General features: G+C 40.2%; 1 protein-coding gene across 1 annotated transcript in view; it reads right to left on the bottom strand.

Annotated features, from left to right (window-relative positions):
- Positions 1-9,870: 9,870 nt before the first annotated feature.
- The window catches only part of ATP1B3 (ATPase Na+/K+ transporting subunit beta 3), a 34,323-nt gene continuing 27,640 nt past the window's right edge, over positions 9,871-16,553 (bottom strand). Inside the window, exons 6-7 of the mRNA XM_033150374.1 lie at positions 11,715-11,801; positions 9,871-10,959 (exon numbers count right to left, since the gene is read on the bottom strand). Coding sequence (XP_033006265.1) covers positions 10,789-10,959; positions 11,715-11,801 — 258 coding nt within the window. The 3' untranslated portion in view covers positions 9,871-10,788. The remainder of the gene's footprint in view (positions 10,960-11,714; positions 11,802-16,553) is intronic.

Below are 16,553 nucleotides of genomic sequence, written 5' to 3'. Positions count from 1 at the left end.
AAAAATGTGGTAGTCTTGTGTATGTCTTAAGAGAAAGAAGCCAGACACAAAGAAACTCCTACACTTTAAGACTGTTGCTACTAGCAATGTAATATGTCTGATCTAATAGAAAAATGTTACCTTGTAGTATATCACATACTTTATTAAAAAAAAACCATTATTTTTTTATGGAAATTTTATATAAGAATCTATTTCTGCATATTTCAAGTGATCTTGTATTTTATTAAAGTGCTACAAGTAAGGATTGTGCAGAAGAGTGCAAGTATTTGCATCTGATTGAAATGAAAAGCATGCATACTTTGAAGAAAAATAATATCCTGCTGTTTGTGACCTGAGAAGTAAAGCTAAACTGTAGAACAGAATAAAATAATTTAAAGACAACTGGGGTTGCTCTTGTTTTTAAGCAAACACTGCGGCAGAGGAAAGCTGTCAAAGGTTAGTGTTCATAGCATGTGTTCTCCATTTCAGAAAATACATCTTACAGAGTAAACTGCAGGGGAAACAGGGTCAAGTTGAACTGATGTTTTCAAAATAAATAGAAAGCATAAATAATTTCAACACTTAGTGGGTTATTCTGGACTGAAGTCTAGTACAACATCCAGTTAATCTTCTTAGTTCTTAACGATATTCAAATACTAGAAAAAGCATTTTCTAGGTTTCTAATGATGTTTTCTCAGAAAGCAAGCCTTAAAGAGATTGCATGTGACTACACCAATAGGTACTTTTAGTAAATAATATAAAACGAATTCATTTAAGAGCCATACAGTGCTCCCTCAAGTGTACTGTGCAGAAATCGCTTGTGTGCCTAAGTTCAGGAACATTTAGAACTCCCAAGGTTAAGTACAACACACTGCATGGAACAGTTTGCATCATATGCTAAAATGTATTTAACTGGCAGCATTTCTTAACCCTTTGCCTCTATATTCATCTCTTCTTTTTTCCTTTCTCGCTACTTGATTAGGAAGGTGTAGTTATCTAAGTTTAAAGTGACTCCTTTGTTGGGAGTGTTAAGAAATCTGATAACACGAGCTTACCTTCTCATTTTGCCTAAGGAGAAACTTTTCAGCAGTGTTTCCATGTACTGTTGTAGCAAATTGCCTCATCAGAAAAGTGATATGCAAAGCAATAAAACCCAGCCAACTTTTGTGTTTTGGAGGCAAGTGCCTATCTTCTGTGTCACAGTCAAGAAAACAGAGTAGTTCTTGGAGAAAGGCTAGAGCAGGGTTAGCCAAGATGGTACAGTGGTACCTCAGGTTATAGACGCTTCAGGTTACAGACTCCACTAACCCAGAAATAGTACCTCGGATTAAGAACTTTGTTTCAGGTTGAGAACAGAAATCGCGCAGCGGCAGCAGGAGACCCCATTAGCTAAAAGTGGTGCCTCAGGTTAAGAACAGTTTCAGGTTAAGAACGGACCTCCAGAATGAATTAAGTTCTTAACCCGAGGAGGCCACTGTACTTGCAAGATGTTAACCAACTTGGCCCAGTGATCACAGGTGATAGGAACTGAGATCAAGCATGTTGGTTATCCCTGGGGTAGAGTATCTGTTCCTTGTGTGGCTCATATATGAGACTGTTTCACTTCAGGATTGTACCAGTCTCTGATCCCAGTGTTGTGCTGATGGTAAGCTGTGGCTCAATAACACTTTTTGAAAAACACATTAATACCCCTTAAGCTGCTTATTAGTGATAACTCTTACTATGGAGTGAATTGGGGCAAGTATTTTCTGTAATGGCACCCAGTTCTTAAAATTGGCCTTCAGTCACTTATGACAGCTGGCTTTCAATAGTGGTTCAGGATAGGGTGCTATTTGTTCTCATTGACCCAATTGGAGGGCAATCAGCTCTGGCAGGATTATTTTTTTCAAGGTTAACCCTCACCCATCATGTCCTAGTCCTGATCGTAGCTGCAAATAAATATACACTCTTGCTGCAAAGAACATAATATTTTCACGTTACACTGACATTGTTTGTTCTATAGGATTCTTTGACCAGGATTGTCCACAGTGGGAAGAGTCTGGCCTGCTAGAGTGGCCACAAGTTGACTATGTAGCTGAACATCTGAAGGAATACTGGTAGTTGTTGACCTTGGCTGAATGGCAGGTAGGATGTACCAGAGGGTGGGTGGGGAGGGTTTCTGTTGATGGAATGAAGCTTGAAACTGGCCCTTGGGAGACTATGTGAAACCCTGTTTATGTATAGTATTTGTCCAGATACACTGTGTGCTGTTTGTGGCCCTCAAAGTAGTAAAGATAAATACACTGAAGCAAGTTCATCTTTGGCCACACTTATGGTTAGAAGGAGCTTAATTTTGCAACTTGACGGGGGATTGGTTTTGTCATTCACAGTAAATCAGCGGAAAAGTACAAAGTCAAAAGCAGCAAAGAAATAATTGTGTACATTTATTGTTCATTAAACTCTGCTTCAACCCTACATAAAGGGTCGGATTCAAACAATGTCCTCTTTGTAAGCATTGTAGGAATCCAGTGTAGGGAGAGGACATGTTAATTTAAAAATGCAGGGGTGTTTGTTCAGCTACCTACATCGTGTGATATGTGTAGGTTATTCCTCAGGGCATGTTGTGTGCAGGGTATCGGACCCTGTGTTATTTTTTGGGTGACATGAATTTGTGTCAAAGAAATCTTTTTGCCTATTACCACTGAGATTTGTGTGTAATGTTAATTTGCCTCACCTCTTTCTACCCAGGTTTGTTGGCTTCATGGACTACTCTTCTTTCGCTCTCAATATGAGACTCTGAAATGCTTCTTTATTCTTTTGTTCTCTTGTGTTGCCCTCAAAAAGTGAGTCTAAACTCCTGAGAGAAGGGATAAACCACCCCAAGTAATCCACATTTGCACAAATGAGGTTTGGTGTTAACTCACAATTAGTGATAGAATAGTGTTGGACCTATAAAAAACCTGCTGCTGTTTCTATAGTAATATCTGAACAGGCATAACACACTCGTGTCATCCAAAGAAAGTAAACAGTTCACTCAAAAGTAGAGTCCGTGTGATAAAGTGATTAATATGTTGGAATGGGACTGGGGAGATCCCTGTTTGAATTGCACAGCCATGCAGTTCAAAAAGAAAATGTTTCCAATTCAAGAGAAAGTCTACTCTGCCATTCCAAATCTTTCTGAATTTTGTATGTTATCAAATCATTTCTGTTTGATCATGGCAACTTTATGGATGACCAGGCTCTATATAGCAACAATCAACTTCTGTGTATCTAAATGCATTTCTGCTCCCTGGATTGTAGCCCCTGTGAACCCACAGTGTTCTGGTCCTACAACAGGGCTGGGAAACCTGTAGCACTCCAATCCTCATCAGTCTCAGGCAGCAAGGCCAAAGATCACAGATGAAGCCAGTTGAAGTTCAGCAGCATCTGGTGAGCCAAGGTTTCCCCAGCCCTGGCTTGGAGAATGGCAAAGATACATTGCTGTGCCATACTATTACCAAGTTTTGGTTTAAGAGACCTCCTTATTTGTGCAAATTGCCAATTCTGCTCCCAACCTGAAATGTGAATATTATAAAATGGCTGTCCCGTTGTTCCATTTAGGTGAAAGTGAGGTGGCAAGGACAGCTATAAACCAAGAATGAGAAGGTACAGGAAATGACTCAGAAGATTTAGCTTTATTTAATTAACCATTTGTGCTTTTGAAATATCTCCTCACTGATTTGAAAACTTCACTACTTAGTGCCACAGGCAGAGGCAAGTTAGAACAGTTATCACAGCCTCTGGCATGGGCAAGATAATTACATGGATCAAGAATCAGTTACAGAAAAGGTGTGTTCTTCCTGGAACATTCTGAAATCAGTACCAGTTTAAGACTTGTTTTAAACCTCGATGCCAGGGAGCAGTGTCCCAACCTGCAGGTATAGCTTTGGCTTCTCATACTCTACAATTACTCAAGTATACCCTAATTAAGAAGTCAAAATGACTGTTTTGAGAGAGAAGGATTTATTATTGTGGTCACTGCCAAAATTGCAAGTTAAATTTTCACTACAAGAAAAATCTGTTGCTTTTATGGATGCATACATACAACTTTCACTCCTTTTACTTAAAAAAAAAATCACAAACAGGTACATTGTGCTTTTGGGTGGGCTTTTGAAGCTCTGAATTCCTAGTTTTTATTCTGAAGGAGGATTCATCTGATGGGAGGGAATGTTAGGATTATCTAGGGTAGAGAACTTGCAGCCAGCCAGGTGAGTATAATTTCCATTCCCCTTCTCTTGAAAAAGCACGGCCAATGGTCAAGGAATGATGAGAGTTAAGTCCAGCAATAGTCTAGGGCCCTGCCTTCAGCCTCTGGTCTGGTTCTGTCGGCAGGGGGAGAGAGAGACTACAGCAGAAAAAGGTTTAAAGATGTCAGCCACCAGCCAGTGATAGCACATGAGAAACAGGCAGGAGGAATGTTTTAAACAACAACTATTTAAAAGCTTTTTCAGTTATACAAAATAAAGTGAAAAAAGAAAGAAGCGGGAAGAATGCTTAAGAGAAGCTTGGATACATGGAAACGATGGTAACCCAATAATGGTAACTTGGTTGTGTAAGAGAATTGGATCATTCAAGACAGGCCTCCATTGTTAACATTACTGATGATACCAGATCAGGTTATAGAGTAAGGATCTCAAAGAACCAGTGTGGTGGCTGAAGCTCCCAAACAGCACAAGGAAGAGCAATTCAGTAGTATTTTGGGGAGAAAAATATTTTTTTTGTGCTGACAAAAGTTGTTGACCTACTAAAGTCATATCATTGCCAGATAGATGTCTGCAGAGAGGACATTTATTTTTCTTCGGCTTCATACAAGCTGCTTTAATTCTGAAGTTTACAGGAGTGATGAGTTGTTACAATATTGGATTTGGTGATCCAAGCTGCAAAATATGGCAGTGGCCTAAGAGAAGAAGCAGAACTTCATTTTTCTTTTTACAGCTGGTCTGGCTTCTCTCATGGATGAAAGATGCCTGAATGTAAGTATTATGTTTGTTCTACTCATCCCTTCATTCAGTGAAGTGCTAATTAGAGGTTTACTTAAAATGGGGGGGGGCACAGTGGCAGCAGGGTTAGACGCATACACAATAATGAAGTAAAGCCTGCATTCACATTAAAAATAAGACATGAAAAAGGGTTCCTGTGATGTCACATGCATACTAAGTAGTTCTCTGTATAGCACAGGATGGATGGCAAAGATAAAGAGATGCCCAAAGTAAAAGTATGATGCAGTTGCATTGAATAATCTGATGGGGAAATCCCAGGGTGTTTACAGACCAAGATACAGTGGGGGGGGGGGGTTTGGATGCAGCCTAGAATAGTATTTGCTTTTTTGCTGCTGTACCACACTACTGACTCATGTGAAGCTTGTGGTCTACTAAGACCACCAGTCTTTTCACATGCACTACTGGCGAGCCTCATGTTCCCCATGTATTGTGCAGCTGGTTCTTCCTAAGTGTATAATCTTAAATTTGTCACTATTGAAATTTTATTAGTTTGGGCCCAGTTCTCCAAACTATTAAGGTCATATTGAGTCCCAATTCTATCTTCAGTAGCATTGGTTACCTCTCAGAGTTTGGGGTCATCTGCAAATTTTATGACCACCCCCCTAATGCCTTCATCCAATTTGTTTATAAAGATGTTGAACAACAATGGGCCCAGGACAGAAACTTGTGGCACTCACTTTTCCCCACAAATGATGAGTCAGCCAGTTACAAATGCACCTAAACTATTCTGGACTAGTACTAATTCCATCATAGCCATGAAAGGTTATGCTCTCTTAACAGATGAGGACAGAGAAGAACTATATAACACTATCTGCAAAAGGTACTGTCAGCTACTTATAAAGCTTAAATGTACACAGTATAAACATGGTTAGCAGTGACAAAAAACCACTAACAGGTGTTAACTAATAGCCTTTGTGGAGGAGAAATCATTGTCTCATTTCAGGGTAAAACAAATGCAACTTACTGATAAGAGCTAGTGCAGCAGTTTTATGTTACAGTCTCCCTTTGAAGTTCCTTTGTTAGAGAACAGTTAGCAGCAGAGTGACCTAGAGGCAATTGAAATCTGACCAAAACGTGTAATCTCTAGAAACTGCTGGGGAACATTTCAGCGTCCTAGACATAAATAATGACTTAAGGCAGCAACATTAGCAAATAAACTTCAAAGACGACTAGGGCTGGCAGATATCTGGTTTTCAACTGTGTGATATAGCAGCAGCTAAACACTGGTATATTACAGTATCTGAAATAAGGATGGAGCTATGTAGAGGCATTGACTGGCTTCACACACACACACCCCCCGCATCATTATTGTTGCATCGTGCGTAATAATAATTTATTATTTATACCCTGGCCATCTGGCTGGGTTTCCCCAGCCACTCATTGGGCAGCTCCCAATAGAATATTAAAAACACAATAAAATATCAAACATTAAAAACTTCTCTAAATACACACATCATGATTTGCAATATATTGCCAGGTCAAAAATTATGAAACTTCACTCTCTATCTCTCTCTCATATATATAATCGTCCAGCCCTAAAGAAGACCACTATGAATTGCTGAACTAGAACTGATCATTACATTTGGTTATTTAGACCTGAGTTGAGACTATAGTTTCTTCTCCATGTGAGGATAACACTGAATGCCCTGGTGGAGTAGGCTCCAATCCACAAAAGCTTTTATCACAAATATTGGGCTCCAAGACCTGAGGGTTTTTTGGGGGGGGGGGTTTGCTGCACCAGACAAACCTTTCAAGCTGCAGGGTTGTTACACCATGAATTCATGGTATGAAGATACGTGTAGTTTCAGATTATACTGCAGTAAATGTGCAGATACAAGTACCCAGTTACAATGTTCCCAAGGAACAGATTTTAAAAATAGTTCTTTGAATTCAGCGACTGCAGCTACAGCGTCAAAGTGTTTGCAGAGAAGCAAGGAATCGAAGAAGTTTGTAGTGATGTAGAATTTTTTTTATTTCACATCCTCGAGCTTAGCCATAGTTATACTAGTGTTCTTTCTACACTTCTCTTTCCCATTTATTAAAATTCTTTGCCCTGCTAAATGGCACCTTTCATCCAATCACTGACAGTAGAAAGGTTTACATAGGAGAGGATGTTAATGTTATGATGTAGTCATTAAATTATAGGGCAGGGATAATATAAACATATGTGGTCACCTTTCCAAGAGTAGAAATACAGAATGTTATACCTGAAAGCTGAATAATCTGTAGACAGAGCAAAAATCAGATTACAAGTTACTGTAAGTTGTACTGACAAGTACAGGCAGCAATAGGAAAGAAATTATTGGCACAGTCTTAATGGTCTTTACCTCTTTGCAGAGTGAGGTCCATCCCCATCATCCATCACTCATCAGCCATTGGTGCTTCAGTAATTATCGGGAGGAAAGGAGGTAAGGAACAGAAGTTTTGCATCCACAGGATCTAGAGCTCTTCTGTTCCCTTGGTATACCTCTGGAGCTTCCATATTTATATTCCCACCTGCCAACACTACCCCATTCTTACTTGGGTGGTGCAAGGCCACCTGATTCTGACTCCCCTGCTCTCTATTTAGTGCCTTCTAGAATTATTTTTCCTAGCAGGCAGAAGGCACATAAATGGTGCAAGGGGGGAATCCCCAATATGGCTGCTCCCCAAATAGGCATGTCAAGAGAGAGCACATCCTGCTGTGTGCTCTAAAGGACTTCATTTTATAAATGACCAGCCCTTCTAAGCATATCCTCACCTTCGCATCTCAAGGAGAGAGCAGGTTTGTAAGGGCAATGCTGTAATCCAAGATATACCAGCCCTTACTGGTGTGGGGCTTTATAATTACTGTTAATAATTGGATTTGTATCTTGCCTCTCTTCCCAAAGAGTCTAGGTTGGCAGATACAGCAATGATAAAACAAGAAGGCAGTAACTGGAACTTTTGATGGTAGCTACATTGAGCTTTTTAAAGTAAAGATTGGGTAAGTGTTTTTAAATACACTTCATATTAGACACTAAAGCTAACAGGCTTGTGAGAAGCACAGCATGTACATTGTTCTCAGCAAATGAGCAACATTAGCCGTAGAATAGGTAGCACTCTGTAGAATGCACTCTGGTAGCCAAACCTGGTAGTGTGTCAAGTATAAGTGACAGTGGCCAGCTCCTGTGAATCATGGAATAGTTTCAGCTGATTTCTTAGATAAAAAGCATTCCTTGGCATCTGCATCTCCAGCCGCACTCCCCTGCTGCATGAATGTTCTTTCGTCAATGAGTTTATCATGGTGTCTGGAAAAGTAATCCCTGCGTCCCCCCCGGACTAAATCTGGAAGCGTCCATACTGGAGTAGTAAAGATCTACCTTCTGGCTGGGAAGACAAATACAGTGTTTTTTTAATTGTTAAATTTGTTGCACTAAAAGTCAGGCCTGGCTTTTAGTTCAACTAATCTATCTCAGTTCAATTAATCACTCACAAAGTGGTATTTCCCATAGCTGAAGGGGGAGGGAGGAAAGGGCTGTTTAGCCACTCTTCGGTGTGTGACTTGAACAAGTTGATAATGTGTAAACCTGCTGCTTGTTAGTCCCCCTTATAAATAGGATAAAAGCAAAAGCTATGATAAATAGGGTGAGGTGGGCTCATGGGCCTCTAATACCTCCAGTAGCTGGAGAGGCTTCAGAGCTGATCTTGTTCTGCTTTAGCTACGATTTCATTTGTGTTTGTCAAAATACATCTGCTGTATGCACAGAAGAGGCCCACAGCTATTTCAAGCAATGGCACATTACATAACTTTTAACCTGAATTTTATTCTTCTCCTTTACAAGTTCAGTTGCAGTATGCTGCATAAAGATGCATATATGGATCCCCCCACCCCTTTAAACTTTGTAATTAATGAAAATTATGGTAAGCCAAACCTGGGAATACAGTAACTAGCAAATTTACTGACTGCAGAGGTTGCCCTAGCAGCAGATTCCTTACAATTGCAATCTATATATCCAGCCATTAGTAAAGGACAGATACTCCCTTAACAGAAATCCACAAATGTACTCAGCATGTAAAGCATTTCTCTCCCTGGAATAGCAAATCATTCCAACAAGGGCAAGATTTAGGTCTGAATTTAAAGTTAAACTATAGTTTGTAGTAATTAGCTCAAATCCAAAATGAGTAGTGATACAGAAAGCTGAGCAAGTCACTCTGTAGGAGAATGTTTGTGTAGTTATCTTATCTGTGCTAATCATTCTGAGCTGGCAAGGATTCCAGACTAAAAATAAGGGTTGAGAATGCAGGATGGAACTTAATTTCCTTTTTGGTCTCTTCCATGCAAACAACTTCAGGAGCTGTAGTGGAGGTAGTCTTCAAGGTGCTTCAGTAGTTATTTAGTTAGACACAACTGCCTAACAGCTTTGCTCTGGAGGGCGTAAGTTTACAAAGGAAAGGTCATGGGAATTTCTATTGTAAAATTGCTGAACTAGGACATAATTAGTTTGATTCTATTAGTTTTAGAGCTGAAGACCAATGTTTTCCCCTGCCACACCTATATAACAAAACTCCAGTATGAATGTTGCTTGAAATGGTCCCTTGTGGTCATCTCGTACACATTTAAGCTCTACACAGAATTGTCAGACTGTATCTTTTTACATTTTCTGGCCATTTAGCACCTCCATTTCCAAATTCTCTGTCATATACACACACCTAGTGGAATTTGTTACAAATTTCATAATGACCATGCTCTGAGCAGCTCCCTTCCTATGAAGGCCTGGCTTAAAAGATTTTATATCTGAGAATGAAGAGGACTTCTCAGCCTTTGAAACAAGGTTTGGTGTTTAAAGGTTATTAGTGTGTGATTGTGTGTACCCAGCAGCAAAACGTAGAACATAAGTCATCTCAAACTATATAAATTAAACAAAGGAATGTTTAATCAATACAGTCCTTATTTTGAGCTTTAAAATTTTAAACAGACATTTCTCCTTCCAGGGATTTTTTTTATTGGAAAGTGTAAGTCTACTCCCACATAGTGAGGTCTTTTCTTCCAAGCAGCTTTGCAGTACAACCGTTACCAAGTTTCTAAACCATAAACATGAAGAAATGTTCATACCAATAGTTCTCAACTAAAATGTTTTAAAAGTGACATTGTATTGGTTTTATCTGTGCTCCACATAACAGCAAGCATTTAATACGATGACAATCAGTTTCTCAACTAAAATATCAAATCTAGACCAAACTTTACACAAACACACAATACCTGCATGATGACAAGCACAACAAACTAGTTCAGTATTTAAATAATGTTAGTACTGATTTTTGACACATAAAGTCCACTTAAATCTCCCCACTTCCTCCCACCCAATACAGGACTTAAGGCATCCCTGCACAAAACACGACTCACTATGAGAGGTTGGGAAGTTTGAAATTTTCTCCTAAAACTGTGTTGGTATTGATATGATAGTTAAACCAGTGTTAAACCAATACAATATTTACATAGCACAGCACATTTGAGACACTCACTTGGGGATAAAGCCCACATTTTGGAACAGGACAAAGACCACCATGATTACAAGTTTGGAAGTTATTTACAGGTCCCTAAAATGACAAACTATGTCTGTACACTGGTCCAACAGGGCAGGCAAAAGCATGACATGCAGTTATTTTGTGAAGGATTTAAAACATGATTTGGAAGCACATTATTATGCTACCCTGAATGCCACGTCTCACCCTATGCTTCTCAAAGGTGGTCTCATCTCCTAGAATGGCAGGTCCCGCTGATACAAAAAAAAATCACACAAGGTTTACTTTGTGAAGACACTGTTGACTTCTATTCAGCTATCATAAATTTGAAGGAAACGCGTCCCAGAAACTTGTCACGATCATCTTCATTTCTTAAATTGCTTGATCCTGTGATCTTGCATTCAACTGTTACATCTTCTTTGGTACTGGTTGCGTTAAATTCTAGTTGAACAGCTACTAGTGGCTGTAAGTAGTTTGGCTAGTGAGAGAGAATGAGAGAGAAGATCTTTTTAATTAAAAATAATAAAGGCAGGTTTTTAACTCTCCTGAAGGCGCCCTAATTGCCCCAAATCACATCTCAGATGTGTCTTCATTATAGCTTTTTAGACCAAGCAAATGTTGGGCACAAAGCAGCACTGGCAAATGGGCTTGTGAGACTTTCAGCTTAATCTATTATTGCTTATTCAGAAGCAAGCCCTGCTGTATTCGGCACTTCCTGTTCCCAAGCATGCATAAAACATTGCAGTCTCAGCCATCAACTCTTTCTTACTGGAAAAGGACAGAAAACAGATTAAATGGTAAAACATGTATTGGGGATGGCAATGCCTTTCAGCCCCAGCTAACACAGCGAATGGTCACAAAGGATGATTGTGGGAGTACAGCAACACCCATAGGGTCACAGGGCCCTCCTATGAGCAACAGCCTCATTTACAATTTCAATGCCCCATGGAATACTGTACTCCAACATGCCCCTTTAGCCCTGGGCACACCTGATGTCCCAATAGCAGAACTCTCGTATAACATCTGAAGCAACAGGTGGAGAGGCCTAAAGGGATGAATGGTGGCTCCTTGGCTGGGCCGTATCAAGTCTGAATGCTAGCTTACATGTACTACCAACCCACCCTCACAAATTTAAAGAAGTGCACAGAGAGTGATGTTCAGTTGCGGGCAGTCTAGTTAAATAAAAATAGTAAATTGTTTTGAGGAAAAGCAGCACGATTAAGATATACTCACATGTAATCTTTTTCCATAGTATGGGAAATACATTAAATCAAGTTTTCCCTCAGGAGGAAATGTAGTTATCATAGCCTTGCCTTGTTCCTATAGATGGGTGATATATATATATAAAACAAAAGTTTTTTTTAAATAGTTTGTGGGCAAGCAAAAAATAAATACAAAATAAATTAGAAAATATAGTTAAACCCTTTATTTTGTTTGCTTAAAATGAAGTTAGGGTGAATATTCAGAAAGCCACACATACAAAGTTAAGCTTGCTTAGCCCTTTGTTAACAGAAACATTGACTATACCAATATATTATCAGGTCAAGTGTACCCAGCAATGCCATACAAATAAAATACCTGATGGTAGTTACTAAGCAGGACAAAGTAAAAAGCAAGCCATGCCCTTCAGTGCTACTCCTTGTCCAGTAAATCAATAGTTGCAGGTACTGCATTTTTCACTCCATAAGATGCACTTTTTTCCTCCTAAAAATGAGGGGAAATGTCTGTGCATCTTATGGAGCAAATGTGTGGTCAATTGCTGGCTCCCTTTCCGGCCCCGCTCCCTTGCCCAGCCCTCCATTGTTGAATGTTCTGCAGAGGGAGGCTGTTTGTTTCACCAGCGACATGACTGGCTGATTAGATTATCTGTCTGGAAACTGTAGAAACAGCTCCCTTTCCTTTCCTAAAGAAGCTGAAGAACTGTGAGTTGAACCCCCCCAAAAAACGGGGCTTTTACCCTTTGCAAAAGAAGTTGCACAACTGTGAGCTGATCCCCCCCAAGAACGGGGCTTTCTCTCTTTCCTCCTCTTAACAACTAGGTGCGTCTTATGGAGCGAAAAATACGTAAGTCCAAGCCAACAATACCTCCTCATGTAAAGTACAAAAACTTCAATAATTGTGTAGTGGGAGGGGGGTAGGCATGTAAGAAATAAATGACAAATAAAAATACATGTGCTATAACACAGTAAGTGTAACAGTGAAATATTAGTATCAACAAACTTCACAGACCTTTCAACCACAGCAGATGCTACCTGAGCAGCCTTTGCACAACAACATTTCACAACTGCACAAACCGAACAGAAAATGCTTCCATGAATGTCATAAATGCTGTGATTTCCTGTCACTGCAATGACCACAGGGATAACACCACCCCTTTTCTTAGTGCCCCTGTGTCAGGCACTATCCATTCAGTCTTCCTCTCTTGATACCCCAGCAATGTGGCTATGTGTCTAGACTCAATTCAGGCTCTGATCACCTCTAGATCTACACAGAAGAGACACCTTTGGAATGTTCACATCACTGCGAACTGTTCAGCTTCCAAAGAATCTAGTTATTTTAAGCAGACAGTGTCCATCATATTTGGAAAAAACAAAGAAAAACACTGGCCACTGACATATTATGCACTTGGAAGTATATGCCATGTGTTTCCATGCTGCCTGCAATCAATTTGAGAAAACAATATAAACCACTCAATCAAAAGAATCTGTAGTATACATAAAATATAATTATCAATAGCGCACAAATCCACATATACATGAATCAGCAAAATTTTAAAACATATATACTTAACTAAATTATATGTTTGGGTAGGCTTGCTGAAATGACTAAGGCTTTCGACACTGTAAATCGTAATGCCCTGTGGACTGTCCTTCTGAAAATTGGCCGCCCAGATAAATTTGTAAACATCATTTGGCTCTTCCATGATAATATGACAGCAACAATCGCAGATAACAATGGCTCTCAAAGTGAACCATTCACAGTGGGATCAGGTGTTAAACAGGGTTTGTGTTATTGCCCCAACTCTATTCATTATTTTCACTGCCATGATCCTACACTTTGTCAAAGGGAAACTCGCCACCAGAGTAGAAATCATATATCGAACAGATCATATATCTAAGAGTAAGGTTACCGTAACTTCTGTCATAGAGCTTCAGTATGCTGATGACAACGTAGTTGTGCACACTCAGAGGATGACCTCCATACCATCCTAAACATCTTTGCAGAAGCTTACAAAAAGCTTAGCCTATCACTCAACATCCAAAAAACCAAAGTGCTGCACCAACAAATACAAAAAAACTCCTCTGCAGTGCCACAAATCCAACTCAATGGTGTTACGTTGGAAAATGTTGATCACTTCTCCTACCTAGGCAGTTATCTTCCCACAAGGGCCAACATTGATGCCGAAATCCAGCATCGCCTGAGCTCTGCAAGTGCAGCTTTTTCTTGATTGAAATGCAGAGTGTTTGAGGACCGGGACATTTGCAGGGAAACCAAAATGCTTGTTTACAAAGCTATTGTACTACCAACCTTACTGTATGCTTGTGAAACATGGACCACTTATAAACGCCATCTCTAACTCATCAAAAGCTTCCATCAATGGTGTCTCCGAAAAATTTTACACATCACTTAGGACAGTGTTTTTCAACCACTGTTCCGCGGCACACTAGTGTGCCGCGAGATGTTGCCTGGTGTGCCGTGGGAAAAATTGTGTTTATTTGATTCCTATTCAAGAGAATTACTTTATATACAGTCAATATAGACACAGAGTTAAATTTTTTAACATTTTCTAATGGTGGTGTGCCTCGTGATTTTTTTCATGAAACAAGTGTGCCTTTGCCCAAAAAAGGTTGAAAAACACTGACTTAGGAAGACAAGCGAACTAATATCAGTGTACTGGAAGAAGCAAAGATCACCAGTGTTGAAGCAATGATTCTTCAACATCAACTTCGTTGCACTGGTCGTTGTGCGGATGCCTGATGATCGTCTTCCAAAACAACTACTCTATTCCGAACTTAAAAATGGAAAGCGCAATGCTGGTGGTCAACAAAAGAGGTTTAAAGACTGTCTCAAGGCAAATCTAAAAAAATGTATAAACCCTGACAACTGGAAAACACTGGCCTGCGAATGCTCCAGTTGGAGAACAGCCTTTACCAAAGGTGTCATGGGCTTTGAAGACGCTCGAACTCATGATGCAAGGGAGAAACGTGCTAAGAGGAAGACATGCTTGGCAAATCCACACCGTGATCAACTCTGGCTCGGAAACCAATATCCCCACTGTGGAAGGACGTGTGGATCCAGAATTGGCCTCCACAGTTACTTACGGACTAATTGTTAAAACTGTGTTTTTGGAAGACAATCTTACTTGGCTATGAGTGATCGCCAAAGCTGAAATGAAGTTTTTAGCTGGTGTCTAAAACAGTACAGAAAGGATTAATGAGATCGCTGCAGTCTTAAAACACAGCACCGCGGAGCTCCGGTGCCGGTCGGGAGGGGGCCGTGGCATCATGCCCGATGTCGGGCATCATCCCACGGCCCTCTCCCTCCCTCCCGGAGCCGCGGAGCTGCGTTTTAAGACTGAAGCGAGCGAACAGCAGCGCTGCTGTTCGCTCACTGCAGTCTTAAAACGCGGCTTGGCTTGGCTCCGGTGCCGGTCAGGAGGGGCCCCCGGACTTTTTTTCCCATAGGAACGCATTAATAAAATTTTAATGCATTCCTATGGGAAAAGGTGCCTCGCAAGACGAAATTTCCGCAAGACGAAGAGTCTTGCGGAACGAATTAATTTCGTCTTGCGAGGCACCACTGTATGCAACAAAGTGCTTACAACACCTAGAACTTAACCAGTTCTGCTAGAATCAATGAGGCATACAGATTACTGGTGTACACTGTCAGGTGCAGAATACTTGAAATAGTCTCTGCTTGAGGATGCAATGCAGACTGTGAAGAGCACCTTCTTTGCTATTCACACTACCATATGCTAGGCATGATTATGTGCACTAACATAACCAGTGTTCATTCCATTTCAGGGTGAGACTTCCACCACTTGCACTCTAGTTCTCACCCAGCCTGATTCATGGGCCACAGCTTCCTAGAATACAAGGAAGTCAATAGGGCTCATCAACGCTGGAAAGGACATTCAGCATCAATCATCTGCAATCTGTTTCTCTGGCCCAACACCAGGAGCAAAGCCTCTAAGCCTGCTACAACATGAATAAAGTTTTCTGATAAAGGAGATGGAACTCTTCTGACCCTCCAAGTCTGGCCTGGCATATAACAAAATGCTCCACTAAAAAGAAAGAAAATGCTCCCAAATAATGCCTGAATCAGCCTTGCAACTAATGCGTTTACATGCATCAAAGCCAGTATGTTCCATGACCAACAATGAAAGCTGAAAAAATAGGATGAAGCAAGAGCTGGTGTTCTTTTAATTTGCATAAATTTAACCATTGTGAGGAAAGCTGGATGAAAACGATGCACTTTAAATTTTCTGTTGATTGAATTTAGCAGAGAACTTCAGTTGTGGAAAGCATGTCAGGCAACAAGTTGTATCTCACCACAGGAATAAAACTCCAACTGTTCCAAGTAGTCAGCATGCCATATATAGTACAAAATGTTTGGGGAAAACATTACACGATATATTTCACTTTAGTTACAACAGCTGCTTTCTGGTGTGATCCTAATTTTAAGCTATTGAATGGAAAGAAGCAGAAGGAGGTAAAATGAATGTTATTACACTATTGGGTCACATAAGGTGAAACATATATCTTTGATTCAGAAGTACTGAACAGCATAGACTGGCAAAGAGGAAATGGAGTAGCTAATTATGCTGCATATGATACACTGCCTTCGTGATATCCATTCTCCAAATTATTTACATTTATATACCACCTTTATTTTCCAAGTAACTAAAACGTGGTGTACATGGTTCTCCACCCCATTTCATCTTCACAACCCTGTGAGGTAGGTTAGTCTTAAGAGATAGTGACTGGCCCAAGGTCACCCAGTGAGCTTCATGGCTGTGTAGAATTCATACCCTGGTCTCCCAGGTCATCGTCCAACACTCTAACCCAGAGC

The sequence above is a fragment of the Lacerta agilis genome, chromosome 5 (genome assembly GCF_009819535.1).
Source record: "Lacerta agilis isolate rLacAgi1 chromosome 5, rLacAgi1.pri, whole genome shotgun sequence".
Lineage (NCBI taxonomy): Eukaryota > Metazoa > Chordata > Lepidosauria > Squamata > Lacertidae > Lacerta > Lacerta agilis.
This window is presented reverse-complemented; position numbering and strand designations above follow the sequence as displayed.